This window comes from Chroicocephalus ridibundus, chromosome 2, assembly GCF_963924245.1.
Source record: "Chroicocephalus ridibundus chromosome 2, bChrRid1.1, whole genome shotgun sequence".
NCBI lineage: Eukaryota > Metazoa > Chordata > Aves > Charadriiformes > Laridae > Chroicocephalus > Chroicocephalus ridibundus.
The window spans coordinates 63,335,279-63,351,779 of NC_086285.1; the positions used below are offsets into that span (position 1 = coordinate 63,335,279).

The window sequence follows — 16,501 nt, forward strand, 5'->3', positions numbered from 1 at the left end:
AAAAGGCCATTTTTATTCTAACACAACTGCAGCGGGGGGGCGTGAATTTATCAGAGATAATTGAATGGGAGCAAAACTTGTGGCTGTAAGTCCATATTCTGCTTTTAACCGTAACTGTAGGTCCCAATAAATGCATTAAGATTGGGGATGAGCTCTAAGTACAGAAATTGGCTAGAAGATTCTTGTTTTGCCTTTCTGTACTGGATAGATGCAAGCTTCTGCCCCAGTCTCACTGAAGGTCAGGTATTTGCTCAGCCTTCTCACTTGTTCTACTCAAAGAAAAATCCTGATTCTTCTTTACTGCCTTTTGCTGCCACCTTTTGCAAATATGTTTCATTTGTCTCACAGCCTATGCTAAAAGAGCGGCTGTTTGGGGCTCTGTATGTTACTGTTTGGCATATGACTAGAAAACTGCAGCTAGACTGCAGCTCCACGTGCTGTGTGGGGAGAATTAACAGGATTTTTTTGCATGTGCCACATCTTCCTTTGAGAATGCAAAGTGGGAAATTACATTTCTATTCATTAGAATCACTTCTGGGATGCATCCTGCTATGCAAGACTGATAAGCTCATTGCTGGCCACCTTAGATATTCTCCGTCTGCTTTCTAGGTCACTTTTCCCATGGCTCTTTGGAAGTAGGTTTGGTATCTGCGTACAGATCCTATATTCTCCTTCAAGGTTGCTATTTTCTTTACCTTTTTGCTCTTGAGTAATGGCTTATGCATTTTATTTGTAGTTAAGGTTCCTTTATGTTTGTGTATGTGTGAATATAAAACATGACTCAATATTAGATTCACAATCAAAAACTCATTAGCTTTGTTTGGCCAGAAAAAAAAAAAAAGCGTCCACTTTTCAAACTGCCAGGAAGGGGCAAAATCTATCAGGCAAAGCATTTAAATGTGTCTAAGGGAAATAGTTTCTGGATAAGGAGCTGGTTTTACTGTTTCTAAACATACCTTCTGTACTTTCTAAGAACACGTAAGGGAAATTGTTTCTGTATGGTGCACATCAGGCTTTTTTCCATTAATGAGTTCCCTTAGCAAGTAAGCGCCAAAGCTGAAGCACAGAGAAGGTGATAGATTAGAATTTATCTCATCTGAACTGCAACATCTTTGGCATGGGGAGAACATTCTACCATTTCTTTGCAAAGCCACAAGGACGATGGAAACCACTTTGGCAACACATAGCCCTGGACGGTACTGCGTGTGAATAACGAATACCAGAAGTATATTTCGGCTGCAGAACCTCTCTCTCGCTCCTTGTCAGGACCAGCTTGCCAGGTTTCAGAGCAAAGTGCAAGATTCATTTCTTTTGCCTGATTTTAATCAGGTATTTTAAGCAAAGTTTTTCAGTTCACTTTATTTGCAGTATTCAGGTGGACTGTTATACCTTTTCCATTTCTATTCCATTTGGATTTATTCAGCCTATATAGCTATTACCATTACGGTAACTAAGCTTAAAAATTGAAAGATATTTTATGAATCCACGCTGCACAAACACATACATTATGAAGGACTTGGGAATGATTATAAATCATGGAACAAAGATTAGAAGTCATGTTATACCCAATAACTTTAAAATTATTCTCTACAGTAATTTTTAATTGTTTTGTACATTTTTGTTTCAAATTGCCAGCCTGGGGGAAGGTCACTGTCTCCCTTGAGAGATTAGATTGCAGGCGGAGAGATGGCATTGTCAGTATGGTTTTCCTCATATTAAGGGCATTTTCTCCTTTTCTCAGTTTAATTTCATCCCATGATCTTCCCTGTAAGAGAGGACTCAATGGGCACCCATCCTGTTATATTCTTGAAACCCCCAACCTCATGATGTGGGAGTGGCACACCAGTATCTTAAGGAGAAAAAGATATGGTGAGAGCTGTGAGGTTAATTATCCAATTTCTCCTTCTTAGTGGTGAATTATCATGCCTGAACTGGCCAGCTAATACAAATACACACAGCTTGGAACCATCCTTTAGCACATACTGGAGCAGTGGAGGGATGTAAGTGTGCTACAGGTATCGGAGGCAGAAACAGGTTCTATGCACATGAGGAAGAACTTGAGGTATTCCAGGTTGGTAGGATGTACTGAGCTGCAATGAAAATAATGATGCAGGACACAGATCCTAGGAAACGAGGCCTTACAAGTTCTGAAGCAACGGCTGTTTTTAATTGCATGTGTACATCCCATGGTTTTTGTATGCAACCAGAAAACTTCAGCTCATCCCATGACTGGAGTGTATGGGCTGCTGGTAAAATGCAGGTCATCTCCAGGTGAAACGCATCAGAATCTGGGGATGACTTGGTTATCAACAAGTCGGCTGAGCCAGGAGCCAGCTCCACGTGTTTCATCACTGCTTACCTTTAGGCAGACTGGGAGCTTGTTTTCAGCTTCTGTAAGTACTCGTTCACAAAACAGGTTTGGGGACTGAGTCATACCTGTTGTTCTTAATGTACTTATAAGAAGATGGGCTGGTCCCCTGTAAGTGTTCCGCAGTGTTTGACTACCATAGGTGGCACCAGTTCTCTCCGTGTTGTGTTGAAAATTAAGTGACCATTGAGCAAGCCAACTTTGCTTAATGCTGTCTGGCGACATTGCCTTAGGGAACTTTCCCGAGGCAGAGGTACCATCCCAAGGAAGGGCTTTGGGAATACGAGCAGTGGAAGCCCTAGTGGATGCAAAGGGGATGCCCTGCGTAGGTGCTGTCGTGGTTCAGCCTCCGACGGCAACAAAGAACCACGCCGTCCCTCTCTCAACCCGCTCCCCCCCAGCCCCCCACGGCCCTGGGGGGAGAATGGGAAGAAAAAGGCAAAACTCGTGGGCTGAGACAAAGGCAGTTTAGCAGCACAGCAAAGGGCAGAAGAAAACACCACCAACGCCACTGGCAGAGGAAGGTACAAACACGGTGAGGTACCACCGCTCACCGGCCGCAGCCGGGGCGCCCCCGCCCGCTCCCAGCGGCGACTTCCCGCCCCCTCCCCCGGCAGCTCCCGGCTCCAGACTGGGCATGGCTCGCACCGCATGGGATGCCTCTGTCCCTGCCGGAGCCTGGGGAGAATTAAAGTTATCTCACTGGAACCAGGACAGTGCAAAGAAGTACCACCCCACCACAGATTCTCTTCCAGACCTGTTATTTACACCTGCTGTGGTAGAAGGGGGAAAAACGAAGTATGAGACACAAATTCCAGCTGTTCTTAGTGAGATTTCAGGACTGTTTGCCTCATCTGTACTGTTCTACCACAAGATGTCTCTTCTCCATGCTGTTTTTTTTATCTGATGGAATTAATCTGAGAAGCATAGTAGACTGGTGTGTGAGGTAGATAAAGAAAGGAGCTGCAAGATAGTGGTTCCACATACATCCTTTCTTTTACCCAGGATCTGAAGGTTTTCAGCGAAGAAGAATGTAGAGAGAGACTAGGATGCATTTGATCAAGAAAACAATTGTAAAATCTCACTTTCTTGGATCATGGAGATCTTTTTTCATGTCTGCTGAGAAAGCCATCAGTTACTTAGTCATGAACTGGAGTTTATGAGTGATTACACTTTTACATGATGTAGCTACGTTAAGACATACCCTAGCACTTTGTTTGCTTCTGCATAACATAAATATCCTCAAAAGGGAGAAAATGTACACCAGTAAGAAGAATTGAAACTTTTAGATAAAATGAGACGCTAAATCTAAGGTTAGAAGAGATTGCAAAAGGAGGAAAGGCTTTAGATTGAAGTGGGGCTCTGTACATATTCAGATCTGAATCACTCATTATGATCAAAAATTGCTTTTCTTTTTGCTTGTTTTTATTTCTCTGAATGAAAAAATTGGTAGAAGTTGTGTTCCTGGTAAGCTGCTAGAGTATGCCTTCCCAAGGCTCTAGTTAAAATTGGATGTAGATACTTAGCTGTTGTCATTGCTCCTTCATTGTCAGGAAGGAGTTGCTTCTCCAGGCACATTTGGCAGAGATACTTAATTTTGTGTGTTTGACAAAGCAAAAATATTCTCCTTCAAAACTGAATTTTGATTGCTGAATAGTATTTTTTATGTACACAGTACAACTAAGGAGATAAATCTGAGAATAAGGGCATAAATAAAATCTAACATCTGTTGTAGAAGCAGGTAACTGCAAAGAATAAAGCAAATCCATTGTAATTTTTATCCTCTGTTTGTGAAGCTGTGTCACGTTGCTTGTAGAGAACTCTCTGCTGTCTTCTTAATTTGTGAGGATAAAGGATCACAGTTTATTTGAGAAAACAAAAGGTTGCTCAGTCTTCGCTGAATCCACTCTGCAAGAACATTCAGCACTTTTCTTTGTAGTTTATGGACAGCTGAAGTAAAATATAGGTTGCAGGAACTACTTGTTACCACTCAATTTTGCCAAATGTTTACGTGCACCTTTTTGTGGTATATGAGTAACCTCAAGCAGTCAAAGGACAAAGAATGACACGTGTACTTAGCTAGATGTGTTTAAGCACTAACTGAACTGGGGCCTAAAGTATTAGAAGTGTATTACTGGTTTTATAACACTGCATTACAGATTTTAAGGCCTTTCTTAAATGATTTAAATTAAAGGGGCCATGCACCTCAAGAATAAATAACATGTTTTTTCTCACACACTTTACAGAACGAGGCTCAAAAGGACATCTTGACCTCACGGAGTTAATAGGAGTTCCTCTTCCTCCTTCCGTCTACTTTGTCACTGGCTATGGAGGGTTTCCAGCTTACAGCTTCGGTCCAGATGCTAACATCGGTCGATTGACAAGTGCTATAATACCATTGCCTTTCTATAGAGATTTCTCTATCGCAGTTACAGTGAAACCAAATAGTGATCGCGGAGGAGTGCTATTTGCAATAACAGATGCCTTCCAGAAAACTATTTACCTGGGAATGAGACTTTCACCGGTTGATGACAGCACCCAGAGAATAATTATGTACTACACAGAGCCTGGGTCCCATGTCTCCCGAGAGGCTGCTTCATTTAAAGTGCCAGTGATGACTGACAGATGGAATAGGTTTACAGTGACTGTTCAGGGGAATTATGTTGCTTTGTTCATGGACTGTGAAGAATATCAAAAAGTTCAGTTTCAAAGGTCAGCTCAAGCCTTGGTATTTGAATCTGGCTCTGGGATATTTGTTGGTAATGCAGGAGCCACAGGACTGGAAAAGTTCACAGTAAGTACTGATAAACTCACATGCCTCGGTGTTTTATGCATGTACTCTCTACCCAAGAAAGTCTGCTTACAATGATTTTATCCCAAATGGGGTTGCAAATTATATAGCTTGTATTTTCCATGCCTGGCTAGGGTTCAGGCAGTGCAGATAGATACATAAACTCTGGCTTAAAATGCAAATGTTCCTGGAACCTCAGAATTTTACTAATGGTCCACATATTAAGCTCAATGCTCAGTTTGAATACTAGGAATTTCAAAGTAAATATATCACATAATTTTATATGGCCTTTTTATGATGGGAAGACTCTCCATTTCTTTAATTTGAAGCTTATCACATGCTTTAGAAAAATAGAATGGACCGAAACCACTACTACAGGACTCCCAAGCCTTCTTAGGTTGGGTGCAGGCATCCTTCCTGCTGCATCCTGACTGGAATTCTCAGCCATTGAGGTTCCAAATGGAAATGTGAAAGCTGCCAATATTCCTGAGACTGACTCAGTGGCAAACTGAAAGGGAAATGTCACTCCTCCTGTCTTGTTTTTGTACTTCCCTTGTACTTCAAAACTTGTACAGTATTTTGTGAGATTAATATCTCTTTCCCTAAATTAGTAATCCAGCAGCGCAAAACCGAGTGAATCCTTTGCTTTAGAGAAAAAATCAAATATCTTTCCAAAGTTTAGGTGTACTGGCAGATTGTGAGCTCCTTTTGGTAAACAACAAGGATAATGTGCTTTTACAAATTATCTGACTAGCCTTAGCACCTAGAATTACAGGAACATATTGATTAGCAGCAAATAAGTGGTGGAAAGGGATACGCCGGAAAACTGCCTGCTGGCACTACCTTTTCTTAAACAGATGGGATGCCTGGAGTATCGAGGATGCCTGATTAGTAAGTAGGAATCAGAAACATTCGAGGAAATTAGACCACTTTGGTATCCCACCTGGAAAACACATATGTGATGATCAGTTGCTAAGATTATCACCAATAAATGTGTAAATACGGTGACAGGAATGCATGGTGGGTTACGCTCTAAGGCATTTCCACTGAAATAGGCTGTTCTGTATGCTATATCAAGTACATGCATTTCAGCCAATATTGTGGTTGCTTCAGTACTATTAATTATGACGTATACTCTAGGTCTTGTTGCCTTTACTTCTTCACACATCATATGTCACAATTGCTTTAGGGTAGAAAAACTAAGTGGTTGATTCCTCCTGAAGCTCTGTTTGTATGATAAGAACAGTTTACTTTGATTGCCCGAAACAGAAACAATTCACTGCAAATGAGTGGATGTCGGTTGCTGGTTTGCTCTGGCTAATGGGAATTCGTGAGTCTAAGACTCTGTTTGCCAGACGCAAAAGGACATAACTGTCATCATATTTCATGGAAACAAAAGGAAATTCTAGCCCTGGTGCTTGTAAAGAAAAGTAGAAACCAGACAACAACCAAATATAGCTGAATCAGTGACGATGCCAGATTCTGCAAACGAGCTTTAACAGGAAAGGCAGCAGCAGGCACGAGACTCACAGGGGGAACTGCAATGCCTCACACCTACCGCCCCTACTATGGCAGACTTGGCCATGACTTTCCAGGTCGGAATAATTGGCTAGCAGCAACACTTGGGAAACGTTAGGCCTCTCCATTTTGCTTTCTTCACCATGCAGGGCCGCGCATTAGAGCAAGAGGAGAAAAATGTGTTCTCCAAATGTGATTCACTCATACTGTGAAAACAAAGCATCCCTTCCAAGAGACTCCTTAAGTGTCTGGTTGTGCCTCCTTTCACGTATAATTTTTCAGCAAACTGTTTGGTTTAGTTTGACGTGGTTCAATATCTGAGTTGCCCATTATTAAGTTTTGAGAGAAATAGGATGGTTCAGTTCACTGAGCTGTTTTCCCAGATTGCCTACAAACTCGGGAGATACCAACTGCATGAATTTCACGGTCTTTGAAGATACAGAAATTAGAGGATCATTAAGGACAGAATCTCAGATTTTGTTCCTTTCCGAAATATTCTAGAAGCGACCAGAAATATTGCATCAAAAGTACTTCCTAGCTCAGAACTCCCCAATGCTTCTAGGACAGGGAGAGAGGACTGCTGCAGAGAGGAAAGAGCGAGCGGGAAGTCAGACATAGCAGTCTGTACAACTGGTAGCTACTCCTCCCCTGGAGTTTGCATTTTTTGGTGGCATTAAGTACCAGCAAAGTATATGACTTGTCTCAGCAGTTGTTGCAGTTTTCCTTACTGAGACTCAGGCTTTCTACACCCGTGAGTGAGCAGATGTGCCGTGTGTGGTAGCGCTCAGCAGACAGAGCACAACCAAGATGCTGTTGGATGCGGTAAATGTTCTAGCTCCTTGAGGAGAAGTCACTGGACTGAGAAGTATTCTGTGTCTGTCTAGAGATAAAGACTAAATCTGTCAGCTTCTTCAGGCTCTTTTCTACACAAAAATACAAAAGCAGAGAAACAAAATGCAGTCAGCAAAACCGGAAGAGGCAGGTCATGTGTGTTAGGTAAGATGGCTTTTGATTTGAATACCCATCTTTTTGGCCTACATGTGCATCACGCCTAACTCTGTGAGACCTCATAACAAGGGGAACATTCCCCACGTGGTTCTTACATCACTTTGAGTCTTTGTAACCTAAGAAACAGGACTTAAATGTTTAAAATGAGATTGTTGCTGCCACTTCAGCATGTCACACTGAGAAATACCATTTGTAACCCCGAAAAAAGAAACATTTGTTGTCGTAAAATCCATCTCCTTTCTTCTGGCTTGGAAAAGTTTTAAGCTGGTTTCTCCCTGATCGACTTCGTCACTTATCGATACTTCCATCCCATCCTTTGTCTCCATTTTTAGGGGTTTTCATATGCCATTTTTGAAGCTGCGGTGCACTTCTTAACTAGAAAAAACAGACATTGCTTTACAGACTCTAGGACATAATCTTGGCTAGATCCTTCAGTTGGGGCACTAACAATACAGTGTGGCAATTGTATTGTCATTAGGAAACAATTGTCATTGTATTCTGGCAGCTTTATCTTTTTCTACATTTTGCAACAGGAAAATGGAAGAACATACTTACATTTTAAAACTGGGCTTATTGTTACAAAATTTTTGCTTCAGGTCATTTTCCAAGCAAATCAGAATAAAATCTGGATTTTTTTGTTGATTTGTTTAGTTCCCAACCCTCCATACACACACCCTCCCCTCCTACTGCGCCCCCCCCCCGCCCCTGCCTTTACACATGCTACTTAAAATATTACTTTCTTGACCTGTTTCTCTTGTTTCATGTAGGGCTCAATTCAACATCTGACAATTAAATCTGACCCAAGGGCTACTGAAGATCATTGCGAAGATGATGATCCTTATGTGAGTATCCTTATAAACAGTTCTTTATCTATCCTCAGTGCTTCAGAGATTTCAAAGTCATTTGCCTTAGACGCTTTTTATCAGACTAAATGTAGTATTTATTCTTGGGAACATACTATCATACTTAAAACTATCTTCGTGTGGGAATCTCCTTTTTTGACTACACGGCCCCTAAAACTGTGATTTTTCAAAAAGCATCATTTTCTTTTGTCTATAACACCTTTGAGAAAATGAACTATGACTTTTATTTTTGTGAAGGGTCATTTTCATAAAATGCTCTAAGTAGTGGAATAAGTTAACATCATAATGACACTGAGGCTCCAGCAACTAAAAAAAAATTTAAAAAAAGTTTTTTTCTGCATTGAAGCAGACAGTTCCTTGGAGATCATGCTCTTTTCCCCCTGACTTTTATGAACTTGCTATCATGATTGGGTTTTGCACAGGCTTCAGGGGACACCAGTGGCAACGGCAGCATTCAAGAACATGAACGTATTTCTGAGACACAAGAAGTCCTTGCACCTTCTCATCTTCCTATAAGGGTAAATTTATTTTATTTATTTGCTTTACATTTCTGGTTTGATATCACTTTTTTAGATAGCAAAGTCTGCATTTTGTCACTAGTTTTTCATATGTGGCAACTTCCAAAGGCACCTGTGAGAGCACCGTGTGCCCATCCATAAGAATGACTGCACTGTGCTGGATCAAAAATCTTGTACATTTGACAACAATCAGCAACCAGTACTTTGGGACCAGTATAATAACAGATTAGGAACATAAATATGACACTTACCAGGAATACTCTTCCACTCTGCAACAATTTCCGTATCAGGAAATGCTTCAGCCAGGAGTGTATCTGTTCGTGTTTAGTGGACCTCAGCTGACTTTTTCACCCTTTAATTTCTTGCTTTGTTTATTTTAACCTACAGGAATTTTACCATCCTCAGCTTCCTGCTGCAGAGTGACTTTGCTTATTTAATGAGATGTTTTGTGAAGGGCTTGCACCTTTTTCTTGCCCTTCTGAACGTGCTAACTGAACATGCAGCTCTCATTTGGTGGTTAGTCTACTGGAAGACAGAGTAAATTTTAACTCTTCCATGGTCAACATGAATGTAAAAAACTTTTTTTTTTCTGCTATAGCTTAAAATTCTCTGAGCACTGTTTTTACAACTTAGTTGTGCTCTTGATGTGTTTGAAAAGAAATTTATTGTTAATTTTTGTGACTTTTACATATAGCTCATCAAACTCTTTTAGGCCTGCCTTGTTTTTCACAGAACCACAGACTAGCTGTGTTTGAAAGGGAGCTCTGAAGATTATCCTGTCCAACTGCCTTCTCAAAGCAGAGTCAAGTACAAGCAGGTTGCTCTGTGAGCAGGTTGCTCAGTGCCAGTGGGTTTTGGATATCTTCCGGGATGGAGACTCTACTGCCTCTCTGTTCCAGCATAGTTTTTTTCTGACGCAGAACTGGAATTTCTTGGATTTTAATTTGTGTCCATTGTCTCTTTTCCCTTCACTGTCTACTACTGAGAAAGGTCCGTCTCTGTCTTCTTTACTCCCTCCTATCAGGATTTTGTACACATTGGTAAGATTGCTCAGAGCCTTCTCTTCATGGGTCAGTCCTTGCTCTCTTATCTTCCTTCTCTTATCCTCCTCTTATAGGTCAAAAGCCCTACTTCCTTAATGATCTACATGGTCCTTTGATGGACTTGGTCCAATATGCCTGGTGAGCCCAAACCTGGTCACGGTACTCAACATGAGGGTCTCAGCTGTATTTCTTAATACAGAAAGATCACCTCCCTCAACCTGCTGGTGATACTCTTCCTTACACAGACCAGGATGCTGCTGGCCACCTTTGCCACAAGGGCACATTGCTGTCTCTTCTTCCACTTGTCTACCAGCATCCTTTCCTGCAAAGTTGCTTTCCAGCCAGTTGGCCCCCAGCCAGCACTGCTGCATGGGGTAGTTCCTCCCCAGATGCAGGACATGCGTTTTATTTTGCTGAACTTCGGGACATTCTTGTCTGCTTATTTCTGCAGCCAGCTGGGGTTCTTCTAAATAGCAGTGGAATCACCTGGTGCCTTGATGACTCCTCTCCATTTTGCATCACACAACACAAAATTTAACCCACAAAATCTTATTATGCTTTCTCTTTTTCTCATTTGGATACAACTGCAGCTGATTCAAGAAGGATGTCTAACTTCTCTAGTCTATCCAGAAAAAAATAAATTCTTTTAGATTTTGCTTTTTCTGTTTAATAATCTTTGTAATTACTACACTGTTAAAAATTACACACAACAGTAGTAGAATTTTTTGGCTTTTATTCCTCCTTTTGCAGGATGTCATGGTTTAAGGCCAGCTGGGAACTAAGCACTACACAGCCGCTCGCTCACTTTTGCCCAGTGGGACGGGGGAAAGAAGTGGAAGGGTAAAAGTCAGAAAACTCATGGGATGAGCTTAGGTAAAGCAAAAGCCCTGCATGCAAGCAAAGCAAAATAAGGAATTCATTCACTGCTTCCCATGTTCAGCCATCTCCAGGAAAACAGGGCTCCACCACGCGTAATGGCTGCCTGGGAAGGCAAAAACTCCATGAGTCCAAATGTGTCCCCCCCTTCTTTCTTTTTCCCCCAGCTTTATATACTGACCATGATATCATATGGCATGGAACATCCCTTCAATCAGTTGGGGTCAGCTGTCCCCGCTGTGTCCCCTCTCAATTCCTTGTGCGCTCCCAGCCTACTCGCTGGTGGGGTGGTGTGAGAAGCAGAAAAGCACCGCTCAGCAATAACGAAAACTTCCCTGTATGATCAACACTGTTTTTAGCACAAATCCAAAACATAGCCTCATACTAGCTACCACGAGGAACATTAACTCTATCCCAGCCAAAACCAGCACAGAAGAATGTTATTTCTCTGGATAATACCAGCATATTATTCACTGTTGCAGAGTACAAAAGGTAGAAAATTTCTATTTTAATGAGCAAGTGTTCTTGTCACACTGCTAAAAAATTGGTAACACATCCATGATTTGCATGAACAGGAACCTAGAAGTGTAATAGCTATTGTTCATCACTATATACCACTCCCAGGGAGTAAAAATGTGACAGTTTTCTTTGATTTTCCAAACATATATCAGTCTTGGGTGCCAGCAATGTCACACCTTTTTCAGAAGACCAAGAATTTGCCTAGAGTTAATTGGAATGCCATAATTAAGCTAGAATCAATGCCCAGAAGGAAAAATGTCACAGCAAAAGTAGTATATCATATAATTTATCATTTGGTAATGATGAAGTTGTGGTTGTCATAAATGAAGAGGCAAAGTATTCCTTTCCCTGATGCACCTCTCAAAGACGCACTTGCTCTATCAATGATTATATCATTGCAAACATTTTTCCATTCAGCTCTAATACTTTCACTCACTTTATTTTAATTTCTCCACAAATTATTGTCTGTTTTGATGTTATTTTAATTTTCTTGTTAAAACATTTTTAAGATTGTCTGGGAAACTGAACCAGGCTTTAAGTACAGAAGTAATTTTCTCTGAAGCGCTACACCACAATGTTAGCAAAGCAAATACGTATATATGGCAGATTACCACCCGTAGGCAACAAGAAAGACAGAAGCCTCTTCATAGCTCTTTTTTGTTCTACAGACACCTTTTTGGTGGCAGATTGTTCATTTCTTGGACTGGTAGAAACAAGCTTCATTGTGTCTGTGTGCAGCACCGGTTACTACTACAGTAACTCTTTGTAAGAGCCATAGGCTCATACAGAGAACTTATAGGCTGAGTCATAGGTTTCTGAGTCAACTAATCATGAGCCTGAAAGGCAAGTAAATGACTATTTTTTTCAAAATGCAAGAACATAATGTGAAAGTATTTCCTTGGATCACATAGGTATTTTTTTCTAAAATGCCTGGGAACTTCAAAGGGCCGTACCAGCATGTCAGTAAATATGTAGTCTTCTGTAGCAAAATGTTTAATGCTATTGCCAAATTAGAAATGTCTAAATACAAATGACTCATGGTATTTGTATGCCTTTCAGAGTGACTGCCCATGGAGTACTAATGGGTTTATTCTTTAGAAATATCAAGCATGAGACAGAGAACATCAGTACAGTCCCTGACAGATGTTTCAGAGAAAGTTTCTATTTATCTCCTACTCTGAAAAATAGCTGAACAAACTTTCAGCACTTTGAAGTAAATTGCTATGCTGAGCTGGAATAAAACAAGTCAAAGGTCATTCTTGAAAATGCAATCTCTGAATAAAGACACTTAGCAATGTTGACGGTGCATATTCTAGTTTGTATTTTTCTGCTAAGTAGTTCAGTACTGTGCAGTAGGAATGGGTAGCATTCTTTGCATTATTTCAGCATGTTTCCACTTAATGGGCCTTGTGAATCAGCTTAAAAGACCTCAGTGAATCAGCAAAAAAGGCATGTTTAACATGTGTAGAAAGAAGAGGTGCCTCCTCATAAAGAATTTTTCTGTGGATTCCCTGCTAATTGATTATCCAACCAAAAACTATCCCTGGCACGTCTTACCTACGGGTTTCTTCAGAAAAATATAGCCTGAACCACTCTGCATGTTGGAAACACATTGCCAGAAAGGAAAAGTAGGGAACAATTTTCATTACTGGTTCATGAGTGTTCAAGCCATTTCATGTATGTTACAGCACTGGATTTGTGTGATTTTTTTTCCAGGAACAATACTATCGGTTTTGTTTCATTAACTTTGCATCTTTATGAACTAACAGTCACAAAAATACAATCAAGGATCATAGAATATTTCAGATTGCAAGGAAGGTCATCTAGTCCAACCTCCTGCTCAAAATGGGATTATCAGTCAGGTCAGATCACACCTTTCAGAGCTTTTTCCAGTCTGTTCTTGGGAACATCTGAGGATGTAGACTGCAACAACCTCACTGTACAGCCAGTTCCAATGCATGTCTTTGAATTGGTGCATTGGTGAAAATGTTTCTCCTTATATCCAATCAGAACCTCTCTTGTTTCAACTTACTGCCCATTGTCACTTTTCCTACTGCCAAGCACCACTGTGAAGGGCCTAGCTCCGTATGATTGATGAACCCTGTGCGGTTATTGGTAGGCTGCCACTAGGTCTCCCATAAGCCTTCTCTTCTCCAGGCTTGAGAAGAACAGCTCCTTCAGCCTTTCTTCCCAGGACAAGTGCTCCAGCCTTTGTCTGTCTCGTAAGCTATCTGCTGAACTCAGATCACTGATATCTGTCTTGTAACAGGGGAAAAAACCAGGCACAATGTTCTAGATGTTGTCTAACAAGTGCTGAATAAACGGGGATAATCACTTCCCTAGACCTACTAGCACGTAGCCAGAGTTAACATGGGTTTCTTTGCTGCCAGGGCATGCTTCTTGGTTCATATTCAGCTTGCTGCCCACCAAGATCCACAGGTCCTTCTCTGCAGAGCTGCTTCCCGGTTTGTCTGTGCCCAGCCAGCATCACTGCAAGGGGTTCTTTGTTCCCAGGTGAAGGACTTTGCATTTGTCCTTGCTGAGTTTCGTAAGATTCATGTTGGCATATTCCTCCAGACTGTCCAGGTCCTTCTGGATTGCAGACCTGCACTTGAGCATATTGATTGGTGCACCTCCAACTCCCACTTTGGGATTATCTGCAAACTTTATGAGCAAGCAAGCACTCTGCTGCCTTCTCAGGTCATTGGCAAAGATGTTAAACAGAACAGATCCCAGGATGGACCCTGAGTATGTCCCATTAAACACTATGCTCTGAGTTCAATCATCCAACTATTTTTTACCCATCTTGTTGCACTCCCATCCAGACTGTAGTGTCCTAGCTTGGATGCAAGAATATCACAGAAGACAGTGTTGAAACCTTGCTAAAATCAAAATGGATGACACCCACTGCTTTTTCCTCATCCACACATACAGTCGTTTTATCACATAAGGCAATCAAGTTGGTCAGGCATGATTTACCCTTGGTAGATCCATGCTGACAGTTCCTAGCTACTGTCTTCTCCTTCATATGCCCTAAAACATGTTCCAACAGGACCTGCCTCATGATTTTCCCAGAGATCAAGGTAAGGCTGGACAGCCTGTAGTGATGTGGATTGCTCTTTTGGCTTTAGAGTAAATGTAATAATCTGAGAGTAAATGTTCCAAATGAGTTTTGCCATTTTTAAACTGTTTTTTTTTATTATGCACATACTGATTGCAAGAAATGTAAAAAGTTCTAAATTCTTTTTATGGGGATTATAAAGTATGCTCTGTATTGCGTATTAGTATTCAGTATTCTGTCTTCGTCATTGTTTCTTAATTCAGAGATAAATATAAAATCTACTAACAGATTTTACCTTTCAATAACCTAGTCCCTCATTATTTAATCTGTGGTCTTTACAGAAGTGACACACACACTTTTATACATATTGACTCAAACAAGCATAGAAACAGATTTGTCTCGTGGTGACAGACAACAAAAGTTGCAAGTTGTAGCTAGGGAGGTTCAAGTTGTATTTCAGGAAAACACCCTTTAATAGGATAATAGTGCATTACTGGAACATTTCATCCAAAGAAGATATCAAATCTCCATCCTTAGAATTTTTCAAGATTTGGTTAGACAAAGTCATGGCTGAGCTGATCTACTTACATGAGTGGTCTACTTACGTGACCTCGAGAAGTTCCTCCCAACTAAAATTTCTTCCATGTGTCCATGTAACCTGTGTGACTCGTGATGCAGTGACATGGGTTGGGGGCCATTTTTTCTCTACGTCTCTTCAAGTCCCCTGTGGTTGGACATAGACTGGACAGAATACCAAAGAAAATGTATCATTAACACAAAAGAATTGAGTCTAAAGTTACAGTGAAGTTGCTCTTTCCCAAAGGAGTAATTAATTCCTAAGTCACATTTACACAAGCTTTACCTTGCTGTTGTGCCTGTGGTGGCAGAGGTTACATTCAAGAAATTCCATTCTTACATTCTGAACATCATCCTGAACACAAAAGACCGAGATCAGAGACCAGAGACCCTGGGAAGACCTGTTGGGCTCTTACAGAGGCCCAGAATGAAGGCTTGTCCTCAACAGTGTGAATCCTTCAGTGAAACCCTACCTATTTCTTAACAAACCGGGCAATGTGGTGCCCACCGTGTTCCTTGAAAATCATGGGTACAGGCTAAGCTCTTAGTTCTTAGGCTGCCTATTTGTCTCCCAGAAAATGTGGAAGCCATTGTGTTCCCAGCTAAGGAATGCTAAAACAAGTGTTGATAGAAGGCATACATAAAAAACCCCCCAAAATTTAATGAAGAAACAGAGGATGTAGATTGGACTACGGAATATCTCTTCCTGCTATCACCTCAAAGGAAGTGATTAAGATCCCAGCTCTTGCTGCATGCACATCAGACCTCTCTCCTGTTACTGAGGGTTTTCTGTGAATTCTGGACCTTTCCTGAGGGAGGAAAGTCCTCAGTGTCTGAATTGGGGTGCACCTATGGGTGCTAAGAACTGTCAAAGCAGCAGCCTAAATTACAAGGAGATGGTCTAGGTGGCACAAAAAGTCTTTTCCTTCCCACCAGTGGGCAGAAAATCTGGAGAAAATAATATCTGTGAGTTTCCCAAGAAGCATTCTCTTCTGGGGGAAAGTTTTGAGATGAATCTGGTTTTATGAACAGAGCCAGGAATAACCTTTAATAGCTCTCTTTTTAGGTAGTTCTTCTGAGTTCAATCCCCTGCAGGAGCTAGACTGTAGCTGGCTGTCCTCTCTGTCCTCTCCTCTTCTATTCATTAGGAGCTGCAGATGGGAAAGCAAGAGGACTCAGTGCTTCTCAGAGCTTCGCTGACTTCTGATCAGCTACACAAATACTGCTCCGTATATATACAAATGTACTAATATAGCTCTGTAAGGAAGACTGCTGTGGGCAGTCCACATGCAGTGACAGCCGCTTTAATTTCTATGAGGCAGGGAAAGCTGTTAAAACGCCCACCTCTAATCTCCTGACC

General features: G+C 41.2%; 1 protein-coding gene across 3 annotated transcripts in view; it reads left to right on the top strand.

Annotated features, from left to right (window-relative positions):
* The window catches only part of COL15A1 (collagen type XV alpha 1 chain), a 152,621-nt gene that overhangs the window by 42,494 nt on the left and 93,626 nt on the right, over positions 1-16,501 (top strand). For all 3 annotated transcript variants that reach the window (XM_063325715.1, XM_063325716.1, XM_063325714.1), the window contains exons 3-5: positions 4,615-5,162; positions 8,453-8,527; positions 8,971-9,066. In XM_063325715.1, the coding sequence (XP_063181785.1) occupies positions 4,615-5,162; positions 8,453-8,527; positions 8,971-9,066 (719 nt within the window). The remainder of the gene's footprint in view (positions 1-4,614; positions 5,163-8,452; positions 8,528-8,970; positions 9,067-16,501) is intronic.